We start from the raw sequence: 21,171 nt of genomic DNA on the forward strand, positions 1-21,171 counted from the left end.
TGTTACCATCATATAAAATTAAGAAATAAACCTTAATTACTGTTTTCTTTCTGAAATGATAGAAAGTTGTAACAGGATACTAGAACTGTTTATTCTAAATACCTTATAGGTTGTAACACTATACATCTATTTTACTTAATTTTATTGTTCGTTGAATGGTATCAAACTAATATCCTGCCAATACACCTAACAAATACACAACTAACATTACCATATCAAATTATATAATCCATGAGCTGCTCACAAGAATCCCCTAATAAGATATTTTTTATTCATTATTTTACCTTTTCTGATAAGTTTTTGGTTTTGGTATTTTACTTGATAAAATACACATGAAAAACAAACTATAATATTCACCTGTGTCTTTTTTCTGTCAACTGCCATAAAACTTTAGCTTACTTTTTTTTTTTTTACATATTAAGGGTGTTGATACAATCAATAATGTTTTTATGTAATTAAATAATACAACTAAGAACACAGAATAATAACATACAGAAAGTGCTGTCAATAAATATAACTTTGTTTTTTAACTATGTGAAATAAATTCAGCTAAGCTCTTCTATGTAATTCATAATTTCCATAAAAAGAAATTTGAAACCAGATAAAACATACAGAGCTGCATAAAGAAAACAACAAGCAGATAGATCGCTTGATCGATTAAAACTTTAGTTTTCTATTGGGTATAAATAATAGAGAGTAACACACTGAAGATAACTATTGGCATTTGTGAAAGATGGAATTGCAAGAGGTGGGTCTGATTATTTAGTTTATAGACAAATAACAAATAGAGCTATATCTATTTAGCTAAGTTTGGTGTTAGTTGAGCAAGAAACATATAAGAAACAGACAGATACACACATATTGACGTTTACTTATACAGATTCTGTGATAGTGAACATTGTCAAAATTCAACTAAATCCCAGTAAAGTATGGCTAAAAATTCAATTGTCGAAAACAATAGTTCGTAATGGTTCTTCTTTACAAATATTAGGTAAACCACAGAAACTTATGACTGATACCTAATGGTATTACATTCAAATTGTGTTTATAATTAAGAATGTCATATTTTTTTTTAATTTCAGTAAATATCTTGGTAGTTTTTGAGAACACAGCTAAAGCTACAGGAATAAATCTGAGACTGACAATGATATCTAGCTTGGTTTCTTGGGGGATTCAAATAATTCAACTACGATACCCTACAAACACCTTCATGTTGTGGGCAATCATACTCCTTCTAATATTGACACATGCTTTATACCTCTATCCCTGCCAGTGGTATAGCGGGATATCTGAGGACTTGCAACACTTGAAAGCGGTTTTCGACACACGTGGCGAGCAGATCACAAATAGTCCATCGTATAGTTTTGTGTTTAACTTCAAAAGACAAGTGTTATACCCTTTATAAATTATTTTTTATCGCCAAAATTATAGACCACTCAGTAATAAATTTTATATCTTTCTGTTTCTTTATTAGTCTTAAAATAATATTTTTTTGTGAAAGGTCTGTGACATCCTTAAACTCAAGAAAACACAAATGATTTGATGATATGACGTAAATTTTACAGCCTTCATACTTAATTTTTCCACATCAATAATTTTGTGAAAAACGTTTTTTGTGTGTGTTTTTCTTTTAAGATTTCGAAACAATATCTGTATTTATAAAACTTGTCATAAAATGATAGAGCTTGATTTTTATCTATAATATATGTTGGCCCGGCATGGCCAGCGTGTTAAGGCTGACTCGTAATCTGAGGGTCGCGGGTTCGCATCCCCGTCGCGCCAAACATACTCACCCTTTCAGCCGTGGGGGCGTTATAATGTGATGGTCCATCCCACTATTCGTTGGTAAAAGAGTAGCCCAAGAGTTGGCGGTGGGTGGTGATGACTAGCTGCCTTCCCTCTAGTCTTACACTGCTAATTAGGGACGGCTAGCACAGATAGCCCTTGAGTAGCTTTGTGCGAAATTCGAAAACAAACTAACAAACTATACTATATGTCCATTATAAGCATCTACCGATTTGCAAAATCTGTTGAAATTTGTAGTCTATTTAAAATAAAATACTTAACCCTTCTGACTATCTTGTTTTAAACCAGCTAGTGGTGTGTTTCAATTCTGCTTGTATTGATTTAATCTACTTAGTTTGCCGTATTAGGATGAAGGGAGATCACAATAAAAGTTTCCTATTTGTTGACTTTCGAAATTATTATGAGTATCTTAATACCTCAGACTTCGCTTTCACGGAGTTTCTAGATGAAGATTCTTTGTTGGACAATGTAGCATAGTAAAAAGCTGCCATGACCATTGATTGACTAGCCAATTTACCCCACTAAAGGAAGGTGCTGCTGAATCAAAAACCTTATTGAAATGATCCTACTCCACGGCGATGACACATGATCCTGCTTCAGATTTAACGAAATTGAGGAAGAGTCTCTGAATGTTCCACATCATGTAAATTTATCACTTGAACCATTCGCACTTTTATGTTGCAAAAAGAGCTAAATTCTTTGAGGACCGCTTTCAAACAGTGAGAAGACATCTACCACTACAACCAGTGCCAGAAATGACCATATGATGAGCTGCCTTTTGCCAAGCACTTTATAATTCAACCTCTTTTAAAGACAAAATTATTTCATAGGACAACTGGTTTTGAAGATGAATAAAGTTTTATCATCCTAAATTTACATCTAACAATGGACAGTTTTGTACACTAAAGAGTGCAAAATAAATTTTCTTCTTGTTTAAGCAAAAATACGAAATGGATTAATGAAATGGCTGAAAAGTCAGTATATATTTCAATGAATATGCATGAACAATTAAAAAAGAACAACAGAGATTGTGTAAGTTTAATCTGTAGGTTTTAAATAAATGAAATTATCGACAGCAGTACAGATAACCCTTGTGTATCAAAGAAAGAAGTAACAAAAAGCAAAATTTGTAGAATGTTTAATTTGTACCGTTTGTTTATTTTATGCAGATTCATTAATTAACCTTTATTCGCGTTGTAGTAATAAAATTCTTCGCAAGTTTTGATGTGTGGCACGGAGCCATATCTTGCTTAAAAATGACAGATCCATTTGGAAATCTCTTTTTCAATTCTGGAACGACTCTTCTCTGCAAAACTTCGATGTACTGTGGTCCTCGCATCATACCTACTATGATATGTAAGCCTCCGACGCCATAATAGCTGAAACAGCCCCAAAACATCTTCTTCAAGGGATGTTTCACGAACTGATTGACGTGAGATTCTCGAAGTTTCTCATCTGAAGATCTGCAAACATGCAGACTTCTTTGACCCTGCACGAAGAAATGAGTCTCGTCACTGAATAACACCTTCCTCCATTGTTCTTGCGTCCAGTTCTTGTATTTCAGACCCCCATTGATACCGTTTTTTCTACATTGAGCTGGTAAGAAGTTGTTTTTTGACTGGCCTCCTTGCCCTTCGACCGACATCAAGAAGCCTACGACGAACCGTTAAAGAACTTTTATTCCTTTGACCTCCAAATCTCTTTTTATGGCGTCACTTGTCTTCTGTGGATCTTTCACACTCTCCCTAACCACGTACGCGTCATTTCTTGGCGTTGTTTTTCTTTATCGGCCACATCGTCCTTTACGTTTCGGACTGATAGATCCGGTAGTCATCTTGGCCTTGATCACAAGGCTGACAGTGGATAGGCTAACACCAACAACGTCCGCGGTTTTCCTGTAAGTCATGCCGGTGTGCTTTGTACGCTTTCTAGGAGTCACGTCCATTGTGTATGACGTCTGAAAGACGACTGATTAGCAGTGAAACAAATAGCCTCATTTTTGAGAAAAGTCTAACGCAATTTCGAATGACGTAATATTCCTCAAAATTTCGTCATATATCCCAAAATAGATCTACCGTACTGCAAAACACAGCTAATGACGCCGTTTGTGTGAAAAAATGACTGTTAAAGGAAATCAGCGGGTCCAGCGAGCCTACACCGGCCGCCAAGCTGAAAATATTGTAAAATGACCATTTTTTTAAAATTAATTTGCACAAGGGTGTATATACATTTTGATGGAAAGGCTACAGTTTCGCAAACTATATTTCTATCCAATTTTATTTCACCCACTGTGGTGACCTTTTGCAAGTACAAGGACTTCTTTAACAATATATCGACAAATGGTATTTATTGATCCAGCATTACGTTATAAAAAGATGTGCTAATGTAACAAAAAATTCTGATTTATTTATTTAAGTTATAAATCCAATCATGCCATGAACCAACTGAAAGCATATGTACAATAGGTACAAAGCTTTATTCAAGCGATAAAACAAGCTTATCACTTGGTGTATTTGTCTTATTTTATAATTTTAAATAAATTTTATTAGAATTTACTGAAACTGATGAATATGATAGGAAGTCTTAGTTTTATTCAATAGTTTTACTTACACTGCTAAATTAGGGACGGCTAGCACAGATAGCCCTCGTGTATCTTTGTGCGAAATTCCAGAAACAAACAATCATTTTTGGTGTCTGGTCATGTTTTCGATGTATGTTAAAGAATTTTGTAGTGACAGTGACTAATGTGCTTTGAGAATAGTCATGACACAATGCAATAGAACAGGGGTTCCCAACCTTTTGGCACTCGCGACCCCTTACCTAAAAGTTTGAAACCCATGTGACCCCCTACTTAGGGCTTACTATCAGCAGCTTATTTTTTCTTTCATTTTCTGTGAAGGAGAGGGAAAGAAACATCTAAAAAATATTTTAAAATTCTGTAATTATTTATTAGCAAATTAAATCACATTGGTCCAACCTGAATTCACAAAAAGAACATATATTTCTTAAAATAATATTAACATAGGTTTGAACAGCTATCCAACCCAGCTAGTGAGATGCTTGATGTTGCATTTCAGCAGCAAGCTTTGAAATTCGTGGCCGAGCGTTTGTTAGAGCCAGTCTCATGTCATCTCCAACATCCAATCTGTTCCTATTCTTTGTTTTTATATTGACAAGAGTGGAAAATCCTGCCTCACACAAGTAGGTAGAAGCAAATGGAACAAGGACACGTAAAGCTATCATGTTGACTTTGGAGTATGACTGATACATAGCGCACCAGAACTGAGTCACGGATTTCACCTTGAAGAGATCACGAGCTGAAGAGTCGTTCCTTAGATCCAGAAATTCATCTTGGATATCATCTGGGATGTTGGATACATCAAGTTCAGTGCAAAATAGGTTCCTTACCAGGGCCTCCTGTTCCTGTGATAGCTCAGAGAAGTAACGCTCGACTTCCTTTTCTAGAGACTGAAGATGTTCGGTAATCTCATCCTTGAGGAACTGATCCAGTTGGATCTGAGACTCATCCGTCACTCCACAAAGTTTTTCAAACATAGCGATGTTTCCAAGATTGGTTTTCCGACGCTAGTTCTGCAGTTTGGAAACAAAGGCCCGAAGACTATCTTGAAAAAGGAGAACATGTGTTTCTCTTCCTTGAAGCTTCAAATTGAGCTTGTTCAGCTGGTCAAAAATGTCGGCTAGGTACGCAACCCTTTTATTCCATGCTTCATCTTCGAAGTGAGCTACAAGATCTTTTCTTTCTTGAGTCTCCAGGAATAGCTTTATTTCATCTTTCATTTCAAAGACACGATTAATAACGTTTTCTTTCGACAACCAACGTACTGCTGTGTAGAAGAGAAGGGCTTCGTGGTCAGCATTCATGTCTTTGCATAGTTCTTTGAATAGGCCAGTGTTGAGTGCTTGAGTCTTCACATAATTTACAATTTTGATTACAGATTCAAGCACTTCCTGCAGAGAGGCAGGGAGAGTCTTACTGGCGAGAGCATATCGGTGAATCATGCAGTGGATGCCCTTTGCTTGAGGTGCTAGCTTCTTCACTCTCGACAGGAATCCTGATTTCGATCCCAGCATAGCCGGTGCCTTATCTGTACAAACCCCCCCCACACGTTCTTCGTCTTGAAAAAAAGTTGAAACTTTTTCCATGACATCATCAGCTTTTGTTGTGGTTTCAAGTGCACTGCAGAATAAGAATTCGTCTTTGATGTCACCTGAATTAATGTATCTCACGAAAACAAGCAACTGAGAACATGAACTTACATCTGTTGACTCGTCGAGCTGAAAGGAGAACAAAGGGGAACCCTTGATTTCAGTCAAAACCTGTTCCTTCACATCCATAGACACTTTAGAAATGTGCCTCTGTATAGTATTATTTAACAGGGATACTTGCTGCATCTTCTTTGCACTGGCTTCTCCAAGAATAAGATTTACTGCTTTCATAATGCAGGGTTTAAGAAGTGTTTCTCCAATCGTGTGAGGCTTTTTTGTTTAGCAATTTCAAATGCAATCTCATATGAAGCTTCTACTACGGCTGCACTCTGCTGCTGAAACGACCCACTTCTATCAATTCTTTGGCTTTTAAGAACCCGTTCATGCCGTTTGAAGAAATCCAAACCCTTCTTTGCGTGTTCTGGATGTTTCGTCTCGAGATGACGCTTGACTTTTGATGGTTTCATTGACTCTGCACTCAGGACAGCATGACACAAAACACACTGTGGTTTCTCGATGCCGTCGTTGGCGAGCACAGTGGTGAAGCCAATGTTGAGGTAGCATTCTGAGTATCTGCGCCGTTTAGCCATAAACACAACTCACCTGTACTGCTTACTTATCTCCTTGTTAAAATAAAATAAAAATATTGAATAATGAACGCTTTGGCAACTGTAGATCTTACACTGACTACTTGTGGGGGGTGCAGGTAGAGTAATGATGGGGTAAGTATTGGGAGGGAAGGGAGCGTGGCCAGTCGCGCGATTCGTCATCCACCAATCAGCAATGGACATGTGACTCACGTGTCGACAGCGAGCACACACACACTTAATCACAGCTAAACAGACACACAAGCATACGTACATGTGCGTGCACTCACATACTCGCCACTCACTAGTACACACATACATACAGTTGCAGACACATACACATTCACACAGGCACATTCACTAACAGGCACGCGTACATAGACCCATAATATCACCTAATGACATTGAACTAACGTAGCACACGTTTTGCTTTGCACCGAAACAAAAAAAAATGTAAGAGCATGAAAATGTAATTGATGAAATAAAATTAATGTTATCCCAAGCTACTTCTAACAAGGCTACGCGACTCCCCTGCCAAGGCTTCGACCCACCGGTTGGGAACCCCTGCACTAGAATGTACAGTATTTATAACGTGAATTCTGTACTTGAGAATATACAATGAAATTATTCAACATGTTTGATTGAATACCTATTTATTATGTTACTATTTCAAATAACCATAAATTTTAATTTTGAAGTTAAAAAGATATGAATGTTTCAAATTTATGGCCCCTGAGAACAAGATTGATACACACAATTTTCTTTTTTTAACACAAATATATTTTGATATATAGAATTTATAATAACTGTTATTACTAATAGTTATTAAAAATGTGGTTTATATACAAGAGTTTTACAAACTTACAAACAATACTGATTCTTATATCCGGTCTAGAACTAAATATTTTATCGACGATCCAGGTCTATGACGAGAAAATTAATTCTGAGCTCATATTTTCACACCTTGCTTACAATAGATACAGGGTGGCCCGTAAGACCTCCCAATCCACATTGTGTCTAAACAACGTTATAATACTAATGATGAGTTGAAGGCAGTTGTTACCGCGGCATTTGGAACAATAACCCCTGTTATGTTGAGGAAAATGTCACACAGAACATGGCGTCGCATAATATTATGCAGCAAGAATGAGGGACAGCACACAGATACACTGGATACATAAGATATATGAATGGGTAGGGACTTACGGGCCACCCTGTAGATTGATTAGTGTCACACCGCTGACTTTTCCCGGTGATTATATTTGTTTGTTTGTTTTATGAATTTCGCACAAAGTTATTCGAGGGCTATCTGCGCTAGCCGTCCTTAATTTAGCAGTGTAAGACTAGAGGGAAGGCAGCTAATCATCACTACCCACCGCCAACTTTTGGGCTACTCTTTTTACCAACGAACAGTGGGCTTGACCGTAACATTATAACGTCCCCATGGCTGAAAGGGCGAGCATGTTTGATGTGAAGGGGGATTCGAACCCGCGACCCTGAGATTGCGAGTCGAGTGCCTCAACCACCTGGCCATGCCGGATCGCGATTATATTTAATGTCCTTGTAGAAATACTAAAGTCCGAAGTAATTTAATGAAGTTGAACGGTTTGTAGCGTCCGAAATCTATAAACGTTTCTGGTCAAATTCTATAGTTTTCCGATTAATAGGAGTTAATTACAGTTGTAGTTTCCGAGGCTCATAGCGCACTGACTGTAGCTGACAAACAATATTAATTGTCTCTCGGCGCGTCGAATTTTATATACCAGTCGCGCAAGTTTCGAGAATTTTTAAGAATGATCTATCGCGTTTTCGTAACGAATATTGCTGATTGTAACTTTCAAGAACGTTATACAAGTTTCGAGAACAGACAGGACAAGTCAAGAATATAAGTCACAAACAAAAAAACTATACGGAAAGAAGCGTAAGCACAGATATAAATGTACAACAGTAAATATGCTACATTAGAAAAAGTTAGATGTTTATTTGTGTTGTTTTTATTTTATTTTAAAGCAGAAGGTATGGGAGCAAAACCATTTTGGAAAATATTGAACCTTTTATTAGGGTTCGTGGAAATGCAGTCAATGGGTTCTGATTGTTATTATTTTCTTAATTTGGGATATTGAACCTGCTCTGTTATTGTAAGTTTTTGAAACTCTTGAGGAACAAATTTGGATGTCATATTGATTTTATCATACTGCCTGGAAACAGTCTGTAGTGGTGTGATAAAGAGACAGTTGATTGTATCGTAATGCCTGGAGTCAATTTGTAATGGTTTGATAACAAGTGATTTTAATTTATTCAAACAAAGTACGATAATCATAACATATTTAACTATAATATATCTAAGCAGCATCGTAGCCAATAATATTTCCAATAGATCAAGATAAATCATAAAATTTTGGATAAGTATCGTACAACATATTGAAATAATAATAATTATTAAACACTAAAAAATCCACTGTTTAAATTTGAAATATAAAAAGTAAAGTGCAGATTTTTCCCCTGTATTACTCTTTTCTTTTTAGTCTATTTGAGGGTCAAATTCGGAAACGTAGTACTGTATTTCTTAGATAAGTCAATTCACATAAGTATGTAATGTTTTTCAGATTTACAGATTGCCCACTAATTGTTGTTTTTCTCAATCTGTTACAAGCCATCTCTGTAGTCACAGTACAAAACAAAACTAATAGGACTAAAACGTTATTACGTTTATTATAACAAAGGCTTCTAATACATCAAACTAAATGTCTCTCTTCGATTTATGTTGCACTGAGTATTCTTTCAGTTGAAAATCAAACGTTTATTCAAAGGTCTACTGTTCATAAACAACAGTACAAAAGTTGCAAATCGAGAATCTCAGATTTGGATATTTCTCTGTAGAAATCATTACCTACAACAAAAATAATTCACACTTGAATAAAACTTGTTAAACATAAACTTCCGATGTACATCATATTCATAAAAAAAACCCGAACTTAATCTAATACTCTTACTAATACCTATGTTAATTTTAAAAGAAGAAAGTAGTAAATTAATTTCTCTAACCATAATAAAAAACACTCAAGTTGGCAAACATTTTAAATCAAAATCATATATCTATTAAAATTGCGTAATTTTAAGCAGAGAACCAAACAAACGAAAAATTAAAGAAGCCATCTTAATTTAATATCACAGTTCTACTATAAATAAGCACCCATGGGCGTCAGGATATCTCTGCTAAACCTCTGAGCACTCTCCAGTCTTTGTTTCATCGCCATAAACATATATATCACTGTGTCTAGGTAAATTGCTTGTATCTGATAATAACAAAGACTTGTCAAAACGTTGTGAATTTTTTATTGTAAATAAAGTTTTTTACGCATTTAAATCATCTCTAAACTTTATCAAGAGAAAAATATTTAGTCTATCATTTTTAGACAGATATACAGACCCTTCAAGGGCATGGTTTTATGTATAAAAGCAACATAAAATCATGTCTACATTCACAGACGTCGTAAGTACATGTAGTTTATCATGTGAACATTTTAGAGTTTGTCACTGAAATGCACGTGAAGTCCCAGAAAACAAGAGTCATAGGGTTCATTAATTTATTAAGATGTTAGTATTAATATTAGTTATTACTGGACATGACAGTTGTTAATCTCCATATAATAACTTCGTACAGCTGTCCTAGATATAATTGACTTTTTCAGGCTTATTTTACTCATGCACATGAGTAGCTCGCAGCCTCTAATTAAACAAATAATTTGTATTGCGTTACTAACACCATGTTATCTTGTAAATGTTTTATCATGAAATTCCCCTTGATGAATTCGAAAGTAAGAATAGCAGCTATTTTGTGGACTTCATTTGTTGTTCTTTAAACTGCTTAAGACCTACTACCATCTTAACCGTTGCACCAAAGGATTATGGAGATAATTTAATGTGAAATTTCACATAATAACTCAAATCTTGCAACAACTGATGAAATCCTATAATAATCTTAACTGATTATTAACTTAATCCGAAATATATTATTTCGAAGCAAAATTTGATTTAATGGCTGATCTTATAAACGACTGAACAGTTCTACATTTGGCACACAGAGACAAAGAAAGAAGTACGTGTTGCATACTCCTTCTGTATTAAATAAGTTAGATAGTGTTCTTACTATGTTGAATAAGTTGAAATAGATGCTTTCAAAACTTTTTATGATATCGGAGAAAGTCTAAAGCGTTTCAGGTCCAATAAAACGTTTCATAATATAAACAAAACCTAGAAAGTTGTAAACTTCTTTTTTCTAATCACAGGCTAGGTAAGTTTTGAGAATTGTAATAATTTTGGGATTTGTGGATAATATGGCTCTGCCTATTACATACACAAAATATTTCGTACACATTTTTTTTAGGATCACCGTTCTTTAATTTGCGTTTTAGGCATGCTTTCTTTATTCACTGAAACACCACTTTTAGGTTTCCATCTGACGACTGAAATATTTGGCTAAACTACAATATTTGGATCGCATAAAAGAAACATATCCTCCATTACAAACCTCACAATGAAATGTAGATCAACCATTTGAGAGTAAAAAGTAAAATATCATTACATAAAACGCATACCAGCCATCTTGATTCTTCAAGTAGTTTTAAGTATAATGTAATCATTCACCTACTAATAGCTGTCTAGGGTTAGCATGCTCAGAGATTTATTTTTTACAGCTGTATAAATGCAACAATAACAACCTAAATTGAGCACTGAATCTGGAAATGTTTTACTCCTTCTTCTTAACCATTAACAAAGATGACAAAATGTTAACTGATGACTATATTTTTCTATCGTTTAACATCCTTTCTATTTTAGGTTCTGTAAACTGTGATTCGTCTCATATGCAACCCAGTTTAATTAAAAATAGATATACTTGCCAGTAATATTATATGTAATAAATTATCATTATTACAAACTATAACTGGAATAATAATACCTGCACTCAGATAAGTTTGTGAGCAGAAAACAGTGTATTCATTCATTATTACTATTGCCAGGGTAGGACTATTTTCAATACGTCAATGCTTAATCAAATTTAGAGACAATAACATTGCTTATACAAGAAACAGCAATAGAAGATAGTCATGCTTCTCTGTTTATCTCTTACTTCCAAAACTAAATCAGTATAATAACCAAAGAATGATTGGCAAACTGCATAAGAATGTATCAAGATACACACGCGCATTGTTGGTTTTACTGAAATTAATCTATACATTCCAATCCCCAGTAGTTAAAACTAGCTATATTTCCTTGCATTTGGCCAGGAAAAAAATCCTTCAGATTCTCATGCTATGAGTTTCTACCCTTCTTGATGGTAAAAATATATTCCATCTCTTACGTATAGAGTGCAACCTACAGAGACTTAAGTGATCTTATAGAATTGCACTTAAAGTAAAAAGCTTTAGGGAGCCCTATATAATAATTAAAAACAAGTATGAGTGGATCTAGTCTAGTTTTTAATTACAATAGACAAAATAACAAAAGGAATGAGGCGTTGGAAATTTTTACGAATCTTTTGGGAAGTAGATTGAACTATCACATTAGCTGATGGTAAAGAAACATTTTTTCTTACAGAAGCATATGCACACAAGGAATTTGATGAAATGACATGCAATCTCTGAGACAAGTCACAATCACTGTGACTTGTCAAATTAACGTAATTTACGTCCTGAAAATGATACACTAATGTATAAATTATATTGTTTTTAAGTCTAAAACCACTACAACTGCGAGAAAGAAATAGAGTTTCTACTGGGTAACCTGAATGACCTCGTTATGGCCACTGAAACCTCACAGAAATTGTTACCGGATCCCATAGAGAGAAAAGAAAAGATAGCACAGTACAAGCATTACTTCCAAACCAGCTTCCTGATAATTAAAGCAAACCAACATTTAAGGTGTTTCTACCATGGCCAAGCCTAGTGGTCTTACCAACCATCTTTGTCTGTCGAGGCATCACAACAGAAGGCAGAGAAGAATGCATATGCTGTCAACAGGTGGAACACCTTTGTCCTACAACGAGATGGATAACCAAATACATTCCTGGACTTTAAAGTTTTCAACGCGCAAGTGGTTTCAAAGATCAGTAGGATTTTAGACTGGCAAAATATTTCACTATAGAACTCATTACTATTAGGCTATAAAACAAGAGTTATCCAACAGTGTGCCATCTTTAAAGGAAAAATAATAAGGTCAAAGATCAAATTTACGTATTATAACCTAATATTATTTGATATGTATATAAAATAGCACCCGATGCCAGTTCTAACGATTCAGTGTTAATCATCCACAAGCTGAGCAATCTATTTGACGGTAAGAGAAGAAGTATCGATTTTAAACCATAGTCGCTGTCTAGTGAAAGCACAGTCAAGGAAACGGGCATGAAAGAAGCAATAATGTGAACTCGGACTCACTGTAAACAGAACGGTTGATTAAGTATAAATCTGTAACAGTTATGAATCTGTAATTGTTTAATCTGGAATAAATTTCGAACACATCTGACGTTCGTTAGTCCATTCTATGAGATCTTTAGCACGCATATACTTCATAGTTATTAACTATATTCCACGATTTTGTTGTCATGCAGAAACTTTATAACTCATGTACTGACTGTATTCTAAAGTATATTTGAGTTGCATATACTTTAGACACGCAAGTACTTCATATTTTCATGTAGTAAATATATCATATTGTAGTGTATATTTTACAGCTACATATTTTGTTTTACACACATACACATATATACGTTATGGTATTTTGAGTTGTATGCACTTTAATTTTTTTATAGTGCTAGTATTTCATATCACAAGATGTAAAAGTATGTTATACCTGATATAGTTGAGTAGTTTCTTGTAATATGCACTTTGTACTTGAAAAGTTTTTCGAATAGCTGTGATTTAAATACTTTATCATTAATAACATTGATGTTGATACTGTTAAATATTCATAAGTTAATAAGTTGTATGATCTTATGTCTATTTATTAAATATCTGTTTCGTGTTAATTTAGTTACTAAAATATACACTTCAGCCAAAAACATATAAAAATAAAATGCAGACAAAAATACACAAAGTAGGATTCTGTAAAACTAGAAAGTTGTTGAAGTTACAAATGGCTGACTAGTATGCCACGTAGATTTTGTGCTCAATGTAAAGTTTATATTAAAGTTGGTGATAAAGCCCTTCATTGCTCTGGTGAGTGTCAAAAATGGTATCATTTAAGATGTAAGAACTTAACTGAACAGGATTTGGAATATTTAAATGAAATTGGGAAAAGTTATGAATGTGATTTTTGTATGAGAAAAAGAAAGTTAAGCCTAAATAGTGAAACTCCATTAAGAAGGACTGTGTCCATTTCGTTAGAGGGGGAGACAGTGAATCTTGTTGAGAATAGTGAGCTTGATTTAAATATGGGGGGAGGCAGATATGAAGTGGCTTAAGACAAAAGTTACTGAAATTTTGTCAAGACTTGATGACTTTCACTTAATTAAAGTAAAGGTCGAAGAATTAGTGACTTCCTTTCAATATTATTCAGAGAAGGTAGAAACTATGAGTGAGGATATCACAACTTTGAGAGCTGAAGTTAAGGAGTGTAAACAGGAAAATAAAACATTAAAGCATGAAAATGAAGAATTGTGGAAGGAGATGGCAAGTTTTCGGAGGAAGATGTGTGAAGCGGAACAATATTCTTATAACTATAATGTTTTGATTGGAGGTATTCCAGAGAAGCCTAATGAGAATTTGCAAGAAGTTGTTGAGAAGATTACAACTACTTTTGGGGTTGACTGTGCTCCTACAGATATTGACACTGTTCATCGTATAGGAAAGAAAACAACTGAAAATAAGAGTCCGAGACAGATTGTTGTTAAGTTTTGTCGTAAGCAAATTAAATTTGATCTGCTTAAACTTAAGAAAACTAAATTTCACTCTCTTAATACTAATGATATTAAGGTCTGTAATGAATCTTATCCAGTTTATGTTAACGAACATCTCTCCCCATATTATCGTGATATTTTCATGCAAGCAAAACGAAAACAGAAAGATCTTGGCTATAAATTTCTTTGGGTATCGAATGGTAATATTCTTATTAGGAAATCAGAAACTACTCAGCCCATTGTTTTACGTTGCTTGATTGATCTTAATAATTTATAAATACTGCAATGGATGATGATTTTGATGATATTGTTGGTGTTACACCAACTTTGTCTTCTCTTTCTGATTTACCAAATGTTTTTCTGTTGGTCATTTAAATTTAATACATGTTAATATTCAAGTCTTACTCAAAATTTTGACCAATTTCTTGTTTTTTACAATCAAGCGTTGTTAAATTTCATATAATAGCTTTTCTGAAACTTGGTTTGTTGAGGATGGATTTGTTTCCTTTTCGATTCCAGGTTACTCCTTTTATTCTTCATCTTCTGGTCTAAATAAGGCTAGTGGAGTGGCAGTTTTGTTAAATTTGAGATACTGACTATGATAAAAGAAGTACAGTACATTAAGTCTGATGCTTTAATTTTATTTTGTATGATTCAAAATAAGAAATTTAATCTCTTTGTTGTTTATCGATCTCCTAGATTGCCTGTATTGAAATTTATTGATGAGCTTTCATTAGAATTGAATTTATACAAATATGATATTAATATACTTGTTGGTGATTTTAATATAGACGTTTGGCATTTGATGATGTTTGTTATAAGAATGCATATTTCAAGTTTTTGTCTGAGAACAATCTTCGTATTATTATTTCTTCTCCTACACGGATAACCAATGTTACTAATTCTTGTATTGATCATTTTTTAATTAGTGGAAATACTGTTAAAATTGTTATTCTTATATTGTTGAGAGTTTTTGACCGATCATTTTCCAATTGTTTTATGTATAGACATTTTATCGGATCTAGAACATGTCTCAAATGTTCAAAAGATTAAGTTTAATGAATTGAGTTCTTGTTTGAATTTTTCAGATTGGTCCTGTGTTATGAATTGTTCTGATGTTAATGTTGCTTATGATAATTTTGCTGAAGTGTTAACTGATTGTATTCAAAGTTGTACTACTACTGTTTCTGTGTCACGAAAGTTTAGAAAAATTAAGCCATAGATTACCAGTGAATTGGTTTTGTTAATGATTAAAAGAGATAAGTTAAAAAGAAAGTACATCAATTTCCTGATGATATTTATCTAAAGATTAGATTTAAGTGTTTAAGGAATTATGTTGTTAGCTTGACCCGTAAGACTAAATGGACTTATTATCATAACCTGTTTAAGAATGCTAAAACTATTAAACAGAATTGGAATATTGTTAACTCTATTATTGATGTTAAAAAAAAAAAAAAGAAATTTTGTAATTTTGGTACTACTGATTTATCTGATTTGAATTATTTTTTTGTTAATGTTGCTAAATCTACTTGCTCCAATCCTAAATTTTGTTCTCAGGGCATGCCTCCTGCTCCTTCTTCTTCTTGTTACCTATATCCTGTTACTGTATCTGAAACTATGAATAATATTTTCTCCTTATCAAATTCAGCTTCTAATGGTGTAGATGGTGTTTGGTTAAGATTTTGAAAGCTAATGCTAATCTTTTTGCACCAATTTTGACTTTTTTTAATTAATTTATCTTTCACTCAAGGGAAGTTTCCTAATGCTTTAAAGTTATCATTGGTCATTCCTATTTATAAATCTGGTAATATTTCTGATTTTACGAATTATAGACCTATTTCCTTATTAATACATTTCTCTAAACTATTTGAAAAATCTATGAAGATTAGAATTTTATCATTTCTTGATAGACATTCAGTTTTGTCTCCTTCTCAATTTGGCTTTCGGCCTGGGCTTGGAACGGAGGTTGCTGTTGCTAAACTTGTGGGAAGTATTACAGAAGCTTTGGATTCTGATCTTCATCCAATTGCTGTTTTTCTTGACTTAGCCAAAGCTTTTGATTCTGTTAATCATAAAATATTGTTAAATAAATTATCTTATTATGGTTTTAGAGGCATTGTTTTTGATTGGTTTTTCTTACTTTCACAATAGAAAGCAATCGGTTTGTATCCATAATAATTATAGTGATTGGCTTACAATTAATGTTGGAGTACCACAAGGTTCTGTTCTGGGCCCTTTATTATTTCTCATTTATATAAATGATATTCTTTACCAACAGTTTTTGGAGATATCCAAGCCTATGCCGATGATATTGCTGTTGTTTATAGTAAGCCAAATCTAATTAATGAAGCCATTATTTCTAGTGATCTTAATAAAATTAAAATTGGCTTTTCTGTAATGACTTATCCTTAAATATATCTAAATCTTTTCTTCTTCAGTTTAACCTTTATGGTGTCATTCCAGCTTTTCCTTCTATTTTTTATCATTCTAGTGATTGTTATACTTACCCTAATTGTAAGTGTCCCAAATTGACTCAAGTTTCCTCAGTTAAATATTTAGGAATTATTTTAGATCGAAAATTAAATTGGCAATTTCATATTAATTCTTTAGTTAATAAATTAAAATATAGTTCTATGCTAATTTTTGAACTTAGTCATTGTGCTCCTTATCATATTTTGTTAAGTGTATATTATGCTCTCTTTCAATCTTTCTTACAATATTGTATTTCAATTTGGGGTGGCACATATAAGACTTTTTTAATTCCTATTCACAAGTTGCAAAAAGTGTGTTTTCTCTTATTTTTACTCATAGGCTTGATACCGATTTCAGTAAATTTAACTCCCCTCTTTCATATGATAAACTTTATGAATATTTTTTAGCTTTATCTACATTGCATGTTTCTTTTAATAGGCCTTTTAAAGTCACTTCATATTTTACACGACTTCAATCTTTTTTCCAATTAATGTACCCACACCACGTAAAACAGTTACACTTCATCAATATCTTTATTTGGCACCTCGTATTCATAATTTTATTCCTTATAGTATAAGATCTTCTATTAATCGTGTTAATCAAAAGAAATACTTAAAACAATGGATCTTAAATACTGATGATAATATTCTGGGAACTTTATATTGATTTTCTAAGTTTTGATTTTACTTTATTATGTGTTTAACCATCACAGGACGAGTTAACTCTTTGTTGATGGTTTTATATTGATATTTGATTTTTTGTGTCTAATTTATTGCTTAATAAATTTATTATTATTATTATTATTATTATAAAGAGAAAAATAATATATATATATTTGCGGCACTTCATTTTTTATTGTCTTTAACATTAGAGGTATCATGTTTTCATTTTCGTTGTTTTTACTTCTGGTGATGGGAACTGTTAAAAGTGGGTTTAGTTTCTTTATACTTGGCAATTTTCATATATATATATATAATTTAGAATATACACTTCCAAACATCTATACTATAAGATACATGTTTGTAACCTTGTGAATGTGTACACCTACAAACATCGACTTTGCATTTTGATTTATATTTGTATTCACGTGTGTTTTATTTATTTCTTTAACTTATCCAAAGTAGATGGTTTTTGGAAGATATTTTCCAAATATGTTAGAAAATATGTTTGTAAAATTAAATAACCTAACTTTTATTGAACCCGTTATTGCGTAGTTCGTTAAACAAGCTACCTGCAAAGTGTACATAATTATTGCGGGTGTTGGAGGAGAGTTAGGTGTACGTTTTGATAACTATATGATTTAGAGGAACATATTACAAGACACATTATGTTCAATTCCGTCTTTGGGTTTCTCCAATATCTATCACTGAGTAATCTGTCCTATTTTTAATCTTTATAATAGCTTTATCTAAGTTTTCAACTAGAAAGATTATAAGCGGATTTTCATTAAGATGTATTACACATTATGTTCCCTTTTTCAACAAAAGCTGTATAAAAGCCTTTAGAGTTATATTAAAAAATAAAATAAATATTACACTGTAATGTTCCGTTCGATACAATAAATTTCTGTATATCTTTAGAGGTTTTTATTTGCTTCTATTCACTGAAAAGCTCTGTCTTCCTCTGAATCTAAGCTTTTGATATACAGACTAACGAATTACGGACCAATAGATAAAGAGAGATTCAGTTATAGCATCGACCTAGTTCTAAAATATTAGTAACTTTGTCAGCAGTTCATTGTTTTTGAAGATTCTCTATTAAGTCTGTAAGAGTTAAAAGCACTCTGCTTATGTTCTTTTGAGAACAAGTTGTACCGATTTTACGCTGTCTCCGCCTGCACATCACTTAAAATTGTGAACTGCGTTTACATGTTTTCTAAATATGTTCTAATATTGTCCTCGAAGGAACTCTTTCATTTGTAGCCATGTTCTCGTTTTCAAGTAAAATGAATGGGAAACTGACTTTCACGTGAAAGTTACCTAAATTCTGATCCAGAAAAGTTTCTTTTCTTTCATGACATTTTATATAAATTTCTCATAATTTCCATTTTGGATATCAAATTTCAAATTACTCAGGAAATTGAAGTAAAATAATTTCTCTTTCTCTCTCCTATTTCACCTCAAATGTTAAATATTTTTATAGTATACTCAAGTAAAATATTCATAACAAAAATCACTTCGTATGTATTATAGTAACAAATACTTTTTTAAGTTCTGCTACGTAAAATAAATGATAAATAGTTGGAAGTTCAATTTAATAATCATCACTAAAGTGTAGCATTTATAAAAAATAAGTCATACTACAATCAATCTGAATATTTGGCAGTATCCACCTCCAAATCTTGGGCCACTACTTTACCAAATAATAGTAGGATTGAACGTAACATTATAACGCCAACAAAGCTGAATAGATAAGAATGTTAGGCCCCGGATTTTTATTTCAGATTGGACCGAATTTTAATAGCATGTTTTTTGTTGTTCAAAACAAATCAAGACTTCTGACATGGCCATTACACATTATACATTGTATAAGGTGCCATTTTTCTTTCAAGTATCAAATATCGGGTTAATTTGTGAACAGAATTCAGTGAAAACCGCAAAAACGACCTTTATTGCAATAATAAACGGTACTTCTTCTTATGAAATATGTTTAGTTAGCATGTCTTCCCTCTAGTCTTACGCTGCTAAATTAGGGACAGTTAGCACAGATAGCCCTTGTGTAGCTTTGCGCGAAATTAAAAAAACAAACAAAAGCACAAAGCTAAATATATTTCTGTATTAGTATAACATTCTGCTTGCCTAAATGTAGGTTTTATTCTTAACAACTACAGACAGCATATTATTTTGAAATTTTGTTGACACATTTACGAACGTAAAGAGTGAAGTTCTATAAATGTACAAAGGTTGACATTATGTAGTATGAAATAAGTTGGTTCTATATCTTTAAAATTTTTTTTCTTAGTCATACGTTTTACAGTGTACGCTTGTGCATAACAGTTGAAACATATCACTGATATCATGTTATGCTAGATTTTATTACATAACTTCTTCAATAACGTAATTGCCAATGGTGGTAGATTATAATAATCCCATTAAATATACATTGAAAAACAACAAAAACAAAACAAAACTGTAAGAATATGCATGTATTTCATAGACCTAAAGTGCACTTGAGGAAGGGACTGACAAAAATCTTTTAGTCAACACGTATAGAACCCATTCACAAACATCCTCAGCTTTGTACATAATTCTATGAAGAACAATAGAATCACCACGATAAGCGTGCGAGCCAACGAACAACCCATGTTACAGCACAGACAGAGGACAAATTTCATCACAAATATATTTTTGACATAATTTAATCCTAAAATAAAAGTTTATGTATACATGCCAACACCAGTGAAAAATCACTGGATGAACATAAAAAGAAACTATTCCGAACTAGTCTCCGATTTATTATGCTACGTATTACGATTTCAAATTGCCGGAACTTTAAATTTTAACTTAAAACTTAATTGAATGTCAGTATGTATCAAATTGATGATATTTGCCAACAAGATTGATAAACAAAATTTTCTTTCTTAACACAAATATATTTTATTATACAAACAACAATATATTTTATAGTAACGGTTATTACAAGTAGTTATAACAAATAATGATTTATATACAGAAGTTGTACAAATTTACAAACAATATTAAGTTCTTTATCTGGTCTGAAACTGAATATTTTATCACGGTTCACGATGAGCAAATTAGTTTCCAGATGATATCAGTACAATTCAAGGTTGAATTATATTAATTGAGGAATTAAAACAGATCTTTGAACATTTGTAACAATGAAAACTTATTTTGTTTATGTTTTTCAATGTATTTGTTATGCTAAAACCCAAATTATGTTCAATGACTACTTAGAGCCACTTCATTTCGAAGATTTGAAAATCTTGTTTGGGATCAAGACCAAGATATATTATCATAGAACCTCGTAATGTAATTTTCAAATTTCATAAAACTTTAGCATAACAAATATGTAAAAATGTTTTAATTGATTAGTCAATGAATTAACTCACCTTATTTGAATTTGTAATAATAGCTCGATATAATATAGACTAATTATGCTGAAGGTTGTTTTTTATTGTAGTACATCACCAAGGAATGTCTACGGTAGTGAATGAAACATTAA

The 21,171-nt window shown here is 32.8% G+C and overlaps 1 protein-coding gene across 1 annotated transcript; it reads left to right on the forward strand.

Moving 5' to 3' along the window:
• Positions 1-13,753: 13,753 nt before the first annotated feature.
• On the forward strand, positions 13,754-15,994 carry LOC143252942 (uncharacterized). The gene is made up of 2 exons (XM_076505842.1): positions 13,754-14,519; positions 15,606-15,994. The coding sequence occupies exons 1-2, from the start codon at positions 14,069-14,071 to the stop codon at positions 15,737-15,739; spliced, it is 585 nt and encodes a 194-aa protein (XP_076361957.1). The 5' UTR covers positions 13,754-14,068; the 3' UTR covers positions 15,740-15,994.
• The last annotated feature ends 5,177 nt before the right edge of the window (positions 15,995-21,171 follow it).

Source organism: Tachypleus tridentatus, chromosome 6 (genome assembly GCF_004210375.1).
Source record: "Tachypleus tridentatus isolate NWPU-2018 chromosome 6, ASM421037v1, whole genome shotgun sequence".
Lineage (NCBI taxonomy): Eukaryota > Metazoa > Arthropoda > Merostomata > Xiphosura > Limulidae > Tachypleus > Tachypleus tridentatus.

Excerpts from the sequence above, each read along its gene's own strand:
- LOC143252942 (XM_076505842.1), top strand. The coding sequence starts at position 14,069 with ATGAAGTGGCTTAAGACAAAAGTTACTGAAATTTTGTCAAGACTTGAT. Across the intron at positions 14,520-15,605 it reads GATTGTTGTTAAGTTTTGTC|ATTGGTCCTGTGTTATGAAT; the intron begins GTAAGCAAATTA and ends TGAATTTTTCAG.